Raw genomic sequence first — 10,609 nt, 5'->3', positions numbered from 1 at the left:
GTAGATTATAACCCGAGATCCAAATCATCACACATACCTGGACAGCTCCACTAATCATTAGTTAATTTCAGTTTGTGAAACAAGAAGTGGCGATAGCTGTGTTGTACCTCCCATGATTATTATTCCTTGTGTTATTCACCAGGAATCTTGGTACACAGCTACCTCAATACCTAACAACTACCTGATTGGTACTTCTGAGACTGGTTATAGTAACGACTATTTATCAATGATGTGGCTATCCCACTTTTAAAAGTTTTCTGCTCAATGTCAAGTGGCAGAATATCGTTTGCTGCTTCTGGATGGTTTCGGCTCACATTATACGAAGCAGTTTATTGACTACTGCAAGGTGTGTAAGATTGTTGTCTTCTGCCTACCCCCTCATACGAGCCACTTGTTGCAGCCTTTAGATGTGGTTGTTTTTCAACCCTATAAGCATTACCATGCGGGGGCAGTAGAAGCGGCAACTCGTACTGGGTGTAGAGAGTTTGACAAATTTGAATTCTTAGACCATATTGATTCTATACCACAGTTCACATTCAAAAAATCAACAATTATCTCCTCATTCTGAGTAACTGGTCTAATCCCCTATGATCCTAATGTTGTACTTACCAAGTTGCGTGAGTTTCAATCTTCTCCTCAGCAACCAGTTACCCCTCCTGCTATCAGCTCTTCTACCATACCACTTACAATCCGAAGTCTTAAATAACATGGAGATGAATTACTCCGCGAGGTAGCAGATCTTTCTCCTACATTTCAGCGCAGGCTAAAGCTAGTCTTACAGGGTGGACTAGCTCATCACAGTCTGGAGCCCTAGCTATGGAACATCTGGAAAATACCAGAGCAGCGGAGGAAGCAAGAAGTGCACAGCAAAAGGGTCAAAATAGATGACAAGTACAAAAAGATGGAGTTATATATCCTGAAGATGCATGACAGATGGTTAAAAAAAGAGAGGATGCAGAGCTTGAAAAGGCTGAAAACCAGTTAAGACATGTACAAAATGCAAAGAAAAAAGCTGAGCATGCTGAACGTAAACCATTACTAACTGAGATGAAAACGTATGTCAAAGACAGACGTACTATGCTAGCATATAAAAAGAAAATATCCAGACTAATAATCAAGGATATTAAGCAGCAATCAAGGCTGCAGAAATCAATGTAATATAGAGTAGTTGTATTCTCATGTTAGTATATTTAATTCAAAATTATACTCTATTCTAATTCATCTCTCTGTATTCTTAATTTCTCATGTGCTGCTGAATAGTCTTATTGTGTAAAGTTAGGGCATTGCCATGGCAACCAGCAATGGACTGTTGAGCTGTCAAGAACCATTGAGCTGTTGGGCACTCTCAAGAGAGTGCCCACGGTTGCGAGCCAGCGAGCTGCCGTGGGTTGTGGCTGTGCCACAACCTTGGCACGAGCACCCCCTAACTATGATAATAGCAAATGTGTGAGTCATAGAAGAACACTCGAAATTCCAGTGCAACTTGGCAATTTGCTAACTAAACCGGTGAAGAAAACAGGACAGCCGAGGATGATGGACCCTAAACTTAACTTATCGAGTTTCTAGTCGAGTGTGTCAGCGTGGTAAATTAAATTAGAGGAGGGGTAACAAATAGTATGCACGGCAAACAATACACCAAAAAAACCTGGTGGCGAACGCCAAATTTGGTCGCGCTGCTCGCTGTCCCCTCTACGACGTTACTGCCCTGTCCCTTGAGTCATTTCTGAAGCACCCCTCTGTAGGGTTACAAGTTCACTCCTGGACTGTACGAGCATCTCTCTCAGACCTCTGAGAAAGAATCATTAATCACTCGTTTCCAGATACGAGCTTGATAGCGAAGCAACGTCTCCATACCATCCCGTGCTTTGAACCGCTGGACTGACTCAGTATTTACTTGTTTGTCTCACCGTCTCTTGGTATCGATAGGACAGCTACAGGGTAGGTCGATCAGTGGAGTCATTCTCAGCCCTACCATACGATTGGACGCCGCCTAACACACTTAATTCTACCACTACCGGTACACAAATCTCACCCCGATTCTCCTCTTACTCCTCTGTTCCTCAAGCTCGGTAACTTCTCGAACCTCCAGCAAGCTCACCTTCGCTCAACGAGAGTTCAATCACACCCGACAGACCCATCCCCTCAATATTCCTACCATCATGGATTCCATACCAGGACTGGCTCCAATGGTTGAAAATGCCAAGCCAAGGAGGGCCGGGAATAGAAAACCTAAGGACAAACAAACTGGTAAGATATCCGAATAGCGTTATTCATGTCTCTTTAGGTTAAACGGCCCCGCAATGCTCACAATAATCTGTAGTGTATTCTCAAGGCGGAGAGGGAACCTTAATCCCCCAACCTGAAACCCACCGCACAAACAACCCTCGCGGTGGTGTTGGTGGCCGTAGGGCTAGAGGCGGTCGAGGAGGAGGCACTAATAGCTCTGATAACATAGGCAAAGGCCAAAACTCCATCCAGTATCAAGGTATCGGTGAAAATCCTAGTTCTCAAAGTGACATAGACGTCCAGATTTCTCAACAGAGACGCCTCATCAATGTCAATCCTTCAAAGGTTGTGAAGCGTCCTGTTACACGGGGCAGAAGTGAGTTTATATCTCAGGTCCTGAGAAGGTTCGAATGCCGTGGCCAAGTCGCAGATACAGAAATCACAGTATCAATGTCTCCATCGGACCCCGATTTTCCTTATGACATCAAGAAACTTGTCTTCAAATTATCTGTCCCAAAATCATATCCCGAATCTCGGGATGTGCTGCCTTCCATTAAGGTTATAAATGAGGATATTCCCATTGGGTTCAGGGTGAATATCGAACGCGGCTTCGATGGCCTTGCCACTAGAAAGGAAGATGCTACGCTTCTTGACCTCCTTAATTCGTTAGATAGATGTCTGGAAGGATTTTTGGGAACAGAGAAGGTTGAGACACTCAAGATCGTGCCAAATACTAGTCAGTTCACTTCACGCCAACCCAACCGGAGCCAAGCACCAATAACTATTGTCCAGCCACCTAAACCTTCGGTACCTCTCATAGCTCTTCCAATTGATAATTTGACACTCGAGGAAGTTTGTGCAGTGCAAGACAGGAGACAACATGAGACCCGCCGCTTAGAGGCGAGGATGAGAGAGTCAAAGATCTTTAGGAAGTCCGAAGATGGCACCCGTTTCACGATCCCAATTGAACCAAGGAAAAAATATCAACTTCCGATCCCTCTGCAGAAAGTAACCAGTGCGGTGCTGATTGTCCCGTTAAGTTACGACATCGATCGACCCTGGCTAGAATTTCCTGGAGTACCCGAGGACGTGGTTAGGAGGGTCAACAATGGTTTCACCAAACAAATCCAGAAGAATCCAAAGTTCACCTTAATGGAAAATATCAATGCGCTATATTCGAACTTGCACATCATGGCGACACAGGAGGAGTCCTCAGAGAATCAACACGAGGAGCGCATTGAAGAAACGGCTCAATCGCTCGAGGACCTCATTGTGGGCCCTACAGCCACTACAGTTCCCAGCAAGGAAAAGCCATCAGGTCTTGTGCTAGAAGATAAAGTCCACGTTCAGGTTATCCCACGCCCCCCAGACTGGAACGTCCCGGAAGATGGGGAGTCTGATGACGATGAGAGTTCTGAATATGATTCCGATGACTATGTTTCAGACGATCACGGGTCCAACCAGGATGAAGATGCCGGAGGTGCTGGCGGTCAAGTGGATCAGAAAGCTATCGAGCGTGGAACAGCAATGTCCCTCCCAGGTATCGATATGCCTGGAGTTCAGCTCTTGGAAATTGCGAAACTTAATGCTACCATCAAGTGTTTAAAATGCAAGAAAGAGCTTGAGGTCAATGATCTGAAGCCTACCCTGCCCGGGAAGGGTTCCAAACCTAAGCTAAGCCAATGCGAAAAGTGTTCACAAGTTCTGGGAATTGGTAGTATCGTACTCACAATCAATCAATCAAATAGCGCTTAAACTAACACTCTTGTAGGATTTCGTCGAGAATTTGTTCACGTGAATTCCAACCGTCTCGGGTTCTTTGATTTGGCAGGTTGTACGATTGTGGAAATACTTCCGAGTGATTTTATCCCACAATGTGCTTCATGTTCTACTTCGCTTCCATCGCCCGGTGTCAAGGGTCTTGTTCCCGGGCAGAGACAGAGCACGAACTGTCGCGAATGTCATGCAAAATTGAGTAAGAACCTCCACCCAAAGCTCTCAATGACCTGCGCCCTAACGCACTCTCCAGGCATCCTCATTCCAGAAATAAAGTTGCTACGTATTACACCTGAAGATGAAGGTAAACATTACTATCGGATTATTCATTAAAAAATCCTGTTGAGCGAACGCTAATGGGTTCTAAAGTGTCAACTGAGCTAGTATCTCAGATTCCTAATAAGAAGGTACCTTAAAATTCACAAGACTGTCCTATTAGCCACTTCTAAGATTCTAACAGTCCACCGAACGCGAGCGTTATGTAATCGGCCATGAATTGCCCTTCCAGGGACGTTGTGCACATTACAAAAAGAGTAGGGATTCTCCGGCCAACGCTAGATAGACACCCACTAACACCTCCTAGGCACTCGCTGGTTCAGATTCTCTTGGTAAGATCCGCCGAGGCCAATTATGCCTATACGATGACGACTCTTTACTAACTTAATTACCTCCTGCTGGTAACAGCTGTAACAAGGTAAATTTACGCTACCGCCTTTAATCGGTACAAACCCAAATGTTAACCATAATGCGTAGGTCTTCCCATGTGACAAATGTCACGATAAACAGGTTGAACCTTTCCATCACTGGGAACATGCAAACAGAATGATCTGCGGAACCTGCTCTCGGTTAGTGTACCCGGTACCACTTCCATATGATCTAGCCACTGAAGTATTGAGAACGGTGCAGCGAACAGCAGTATCGCCCAGAAGAATGTGGATACTGTAAGCATGCGTTCATCAAGAGGTACACTGGCTACTGGGAAGGTGGAACAGGAACCAGAGATAAAAGGCTATTGAGAAGGAACGATCCGAGAAAACATAAGCGGGTTAATAAACCCGTGTTGTAAACGCATCGATCGTAATTAGGGATGCGCAGGGTCCTCAAGCACCTCCCAGTTGGCCACTAGTTAGTTTTTCCCAAGGAAACACAAACAAAACCAAATGATAAGCTGAAGTGCTTGATCGCAGCTCCGTGCACTCATTACAGCTATATATATGCTCACAGGGCGCGGGTATTACGCCCAGACTCGAATGTAGACATGTCATGAGGTTCTGGAACGATCCGCTTCCCAACCAATAGCCAACCCCGCCCCCCAAAAATGAAACCAAGCCAAAAACGCCGTAATAATGCTGTCACAGGTGTCCCAACCCCCATAAAACCACGAGAACGAATATATAACACAGAACCTCATCAGTCATCGTCAGATTCATATGCGCCCAGGCCTAGCGAGACTCCCGGTTGTACACGCCCGATTCCACCGGCTGCCGTCTCTTTAGGTGGTTCACCCGACTGCTCCCCATCCCGAGCATCATCAGACTGAAGTTCAGGCTCAGTCTCAGGCCCAGCCTCCATATACTTCCTCTTGAGCAATTTAAACTCCAACCCAACCTTCGGCTTATCGAAGCTCAAAAACGGATCCACCCTCGCCCTCGTATTCCTCCTAATCTCGCTCTGTAACTTCTCCCTCGCAGCCCCGGCAGCCAACTGCGCCTTTGTCTTCCCCGCTGTATCCCGTTTTGAAGCCTTCTTCGTGGAATCCCGGGCAGTAGTGGTAGTGGCAGTAGTGGCAGTAGCGAACAAAGGCTTTGTCCTAGCCTCCTCGACCTTATCTCCATAATCCGGTCCGAACTCGACCAATTGCGCACGGGTCTTGTCCTCAGGGATCTCATCGAGAAGCTCAATGTGCAGTCCCGCACGGTCACGGATGGCTTCGTTCGCAGCGTCCTTCGCTTGTAACTCCTTCCTCTTCTCCCGGAACACTCTTCTCATTTTCCTGGAATGCTCGTAGGGGTCGAGCCACTGCCTATCGCTCAACCCGCGTAACTCCTCAATCCTCTCGGTACTCTTTTTGACACCGGCCTTATCCACGACCTTCTTCTCCACCGCGGCGAATGGATCACCGGGCATATTCGGATCTCGAATGTGGATTTCTCCCACCACCGCATCCCCCTCCCCCTCATCTCCACCCTTCTTCTTGCCTCCCTCAGTAACAACGTACCTCGTATTCTTTGGATCGGTCTGCACCTCGATCCACCCGCTGCAGCTGACATGTCGCATGCGGAAGCTGAATATCGGCGTGGTGTGATACTTGCCGATTTTCTTCTTCTCGGCGTTGAAGCGCACGCCCTGCGCTATGTGTCCGTCGCAGGTGAGGCAGAAGATGCCGAAGGGCATTTCGAAACGCACGGTTTGGGTGCTGCCATGGATCCCCGGGGGTTTTTTTTTGTGAAGCTGGTTACCGGTGTAGATGCCTTCTTGGTCCGGGGGGACGTAGCGTCTGGGGAATGGATGTTAGCACATTGTGTGAGGGTGAAGGATGGGAAGGAAAAAGCACCCCATGTTAAAACCTTGCATGATTGCGGTTTGGTCGCAAAGTGTTTTGTTTTTGCTTCGCGGGTTGTTTTAGAGCGTGGAAGTTTGTGAGGTCTGGTTTGTGCTCGTGGTGGTGGAGGTGGTGGTGGTGGCGGTGGTGATGTCGAAGAGCGAAGGCCGACTAGACATTAGAAAATGGTATCATAGTAAACCAGATTCCCTAATGTGATGCGGGTGGTGCAGGGCGAGGGAGAAAAGACCTCGCCAAGAAACCCGCCGGGAATCCAGCGTCGGAGCAGCTTCCAAAGTTACCCTGTTAAGCGAGAGGAGATATGAGTGACGAACTATGATTCTCTAACCCCAGCACGAATGAAGGGGGAGTTAATTTATCATACCGTATCATACTTATCATACTTGATGTTTATCAACAAATCCCTGCCCCACCACCAACACCATCCCGTCATCGCATTAGCGTTATAGTGCTTGTACTGCGCTTGCTTTACAACATACGAAGCAGAAGGGGAGATAATATCATAATATCATATGATATCACAAGATTCCCGAATGAATAACCCCACCGAAGCGCTATGATAACAGGGTTAATACAGTGATTACGATTACCATAGGTTAACTCGCACCAACCAGAAGAAGTTGAAGGAAATACTTAACCGCCACACACCCCCGCTGCACAGGGCAGTTATCACGCAGGAGCGAAGCAGAGGGACAGACACACAGAGTCCCCGTCCTTCACCAACAGAAGGAATGCATTCCGCCAGTGCCCGTCCGTCAACGCCTACTCCACTACCGGGAGCCAGGCGCACTACGTCGTCACTATCCTCACAACTAGCCGCCTCACTTCCACCATCTCACCCAGCAATAGCTCCCCCCGCCTCCGCTGCCCACGCCGACAAGAAGCTCTTGGAGAGCCAAACCAACCGGATGACCAGTACGATTGCTGCTTCTGCTGCCGTAACCCCTAGTACAAACAACATCAATAACAACAACAGCATCATCAACACCAATTCCTCCTCCCCCTCCTCCTCTTCTTCTTCAGCAGCGGCGGTGGCAGGAACAGCTTCTGCACCCTTTACTCCTAGACGATTAAATTTTCCTGGACGATTATCCCTGCAGATGCCCTCCCGTGGGCCTTTATCTCCGGTCTTGGACCCTGCGCTTGGTTACTCGGTTGCGAGGAGGCCTAGGCTTGACTTTGCTCGGGCTTGTATGATTGCATCCTTTGCCTCTTTTTTTTGGTGGGCCGGAGTTTATTGTGTGGTTGTACCATAGGCTGATGCCCCCCGCTCACAGGTACCTCCCTCCACCATTCCACCCTCGCCGAGCAACCGTCTCCAGACTCCTCACCACTTAACCACACCTGCTTCCCAATCCCACGGAACAATAGCAATCACAACAAAGGCTCCGACTCACCCATAGCAAGCCATCATGGTGGCCATCATTCCTCGTCCCATGCGTCATCGTTGGGGTCTACCTGCATGCTGGACTACGCACCTAGCGTCGACGGCAGTGGTTCCTCATCCGACGAGGATTTGGACGTCGATCTAGACTTTGAATTCAACACGCCTACCACGCCTGCCATGTCGAATAACGAATCTGCCGCCTCTATTTCCTTGAGGAATCACCAGAAGGCGAGGTTGGGTGCTCGTGGTAGGAGTAGACATAGCTCGAATTCCTCTGCTAGCGCTAGTAATAGTAGTTTGGCGAGCCCCTCACCCACCACCCCGCCAGTGCAGCTGGGGAGTGCGTTTACGGGAGGATATTTTGGGAGGCCGCAGGGGGAGGGGGGGGGCAGGAGGAAGGAGAGTCTTAGTCAGGTTCTGAGGAGTTCTTTCAAGATTGGGAAACCGGGCGGTGGGGGAGGCGGGGGTGGAAGTATGGGGCTTTTTGGCGGGACCGCGAGTGAGGACGAGAAGGATAGACCGGACCCTATTAGGAGGCCAGTGTCCAGGCGTGGATCTTTACTGGTGTGTATATGGGTCCTTAGTTCGAGAGTTGGGGGGTGGGAGGTTACTGATGTGTTTGTGCGAAATTTAGCCCAAGACAAAGAATTTCCAACGCATCAAAGCTGCACTCATCGAAGAAGCTTCGCCACTCGATATGGAAGTGAAGAGGGAAGCTGAAATAACTCGTCAAATTCGTGACGAAGAAGACAATTCGCCTCCCCCGGGCCCTGCAAATACTCAAGATGCAGAATTATCCGACATCCGTGAGGAAGACGAAGGCATGAGTTATGGAGACAGCAATAAAGGGATTGGTATCAGCTTCTCCAAGCAAGCCCAAAGACACGGAGGCTTCTGGTTCGGAGACCAAATGGAGGGACTGGGTGGCAGCCCTCCTACATTCCCTGGTCTCAGAATGTCCACTGACGGCGACATAATGGTAACCACTACCCTCTCATTCCTCATCCCCCTTGAGTCTACCCACACTTATACACAAGCACACAGATGAATTCCGAATCCGTCGTAAACTCACCCGTCGCCAACATGCCAGCAGAAATGCGCCGGGCAAAGCGTAGGAGAACCCAAGATGAGCGTTTTGAGCCCAATGTTTTCAAAAGAAGGGCCGTGTCACCGGGCCTCTCTGGCAGTCCCATACTCGCGGCGTCTCCGCCCCTTGGCGGAGGAGGTGGGGGAAAGAGGTTGAACTTTCAGGGCATGAGTGGTATGTTCGTTTCTCTCCGGGTGGACGGCGACTAATGTGGTCTAGATACCCACGATGCAATTATGAAGATGAGTCTTCAGTAGGACGATTCATGAATTTCCCATTTCTCCTATCATAGCCTCTCTATGTCTCTATTCAGCGTAGCATCAGCCAGCCTGTTTACTTACCTCTCATGGGTTGGATAGGAGAGAGTGTTCTTTTTTTTACCCCCTTGTTTGCTTGTTACTTCCCACTTCATGTGTGTAGTCTTTTTTCCTCCCTTTTTTCCTTACAGTAAATCACCACCGTTAGGGATTGGGAGTTTTCTTCTTTTTTCCTTTTTTTCCCCCCCCTTTCTCTTCTCTCCAGTGCTTTTTCTCTCGGGAGAATTTCATGTCTTGTATTCCTTATTTTTTCCTCCCTCTTGAGTAGATGCGTGGGTTAGGGTGGGACGGCGGAGTTTTCCTACTGGTATTGCATTATAATAACTTATGCGGTACGATGCGATGCTGTCACGGTAGCAGCCGCTATGTGTAACTCGGTAGATGGGAGTCTTATGAAAACAGAGAAAATATCGTACTGTACATAAACTTGAACACCGTACTGTACCCGTCCAATCGAAGTCACAATTTTCATCAAATGGAATGGAAACCAACACGCGATTCATACCGCGTTACGCCAAAGCTAAATTTTCTCCGTTCGCGTGTGCACGTGCGCGTTGTGGCGCGGAGGAAATGGATTGAAACAGCGGGTTAGTGGGCCGAGGAAGACGGGCGGGAAAAGTTCCTTGAGCTATGGTGGGGGAACTTGCGGGAGATTGTCATACTCGAGCACCGGAATCAGTAAGGCGGTGGTGGTGTGTCAGCAAACAGAGTGACGGATTCTGGGTCTCTCCACTTCCCATAATAATTATCAATATCATAACTGGGGGGGTTACTCTGTGCGAGCAAATGGATAGGGCGGAGGGAGGCGGAGCAAGTTGATTGTGCTACAGTACGAGTACGAGTACTCGTACAGTAAGGCCAAGACTCTATCATCAGTGGGAGAGAGCAAAGTTACATCATGCGTGGGAGTGCTCGAGCATCCAGAGGGGGTAATTTAACTAGGTCAAGTTCTGCTCTTTTGTCCACACTCTTACTCGAGTACTGTACACTGTTTCTCTTTCTTCTCATACTTGAGTACACACCCACACCCACACCCACACACTCTTCCTCTCCCTCTTCCCTCTCTCCCTCTTCCCTTTTCCTTCCCCCGATTATTGGGCCGGTATATCGCAGTTTCACCTGGTGCGGTTGATTTTGTACTTTTCGCCAACTGATTAGCTTCACGTGAGGGCGTCGTCGTCATCCTTTTTTGGTCATCCTTTTTTGGCCCTCCTTCCGGATTACGCCGCGGGAGCTTGACATTTGGACGGTCA

General features: G+C 48.5%; 3 protein-coding genes; 2 read left to right on the top strand and 1 right to left on the bottom strand.

Moving 5' to 3' along the window:
• Nucleotides 1–5,412: 5,412 nt before the first annotated feature.
• On the bottom strand, nucleotides 5,413–6,661 carry GSTUM_00006944001 (uncharacterized protein; the record flags this gene model as incomplete). XM_002839057.2 has 2 exons in its annotated part: nucleotides 6,557–6,661; nucleotides 5,413–6,499 (listed from the first exon to the last, which is right to left on the bottom strand). Exons 1-2 carry the CDS (start codon nucleotides 6,574–6,576, stop codon nucleotides 5,413–5,415), a joined length of 1,107 nt encoding a protein of 368 aa, XP_002839103.1. The 5' UTR covers nucleotides 6,577–6,661.
• A 376-nt stretch (nucleotides 6,662–7,037) lies between these two features.
• Nucleotides 7,038–9,832, top strand: GSTUM_00006943001 (uncharacterized protein). XM_002839056.2 has 6 exons: nucleotides 7,038–7,480; nucleotides 7,589–7,756; nucleotides 7,843–8,516; nucleotides 8,587–8,931; nucleotides 8,997–9,213; nucleotides 9,259–9,832. Exons 1-6 carry the CDS (start codon nucleotides 7,297–7,299, stop codon nucleotides 9,294–9,296), a joined length of 1,626 nt encoding a protein of 541 aa, XP_002839102.1. The 5' UTR covers nucleotides 7,038–7,296; the 3' UTR covers nucleotides 9,297–9,832.
• A 291-nt stretch (nucleotides 9,833–10,123) lies between these two features.
• The window catches only part of GSTUM_00006942001 (uncharacterized protein), a 3,018-nt gene continuing 2,532 nt past the window's right edge, over nucleotides 10,124–10,609 (top strand). The window contains exon 1 of the mRNA XM_002839055.2: nucleotides 10,124–10,609. This exon is cut by the window's right edge and continues 277 nt beyond it.

The sequence above is a fragment of the Tuber melanosporum genome (assembly GCF_000151645.1).
Source record: "Tuber melanosporum whole genome shotgun sequence assembly, scaffold_30, strain Mel28".
NCBI lineage: Eukaryota > Fungi > Ascomycota > Pezizomycetes > Pezizales > Tuberaceae > Tuber > Tuber melanosporum.
This window is presented reverse-complemented; position numbering and strand designations above follow the sequence as displayed.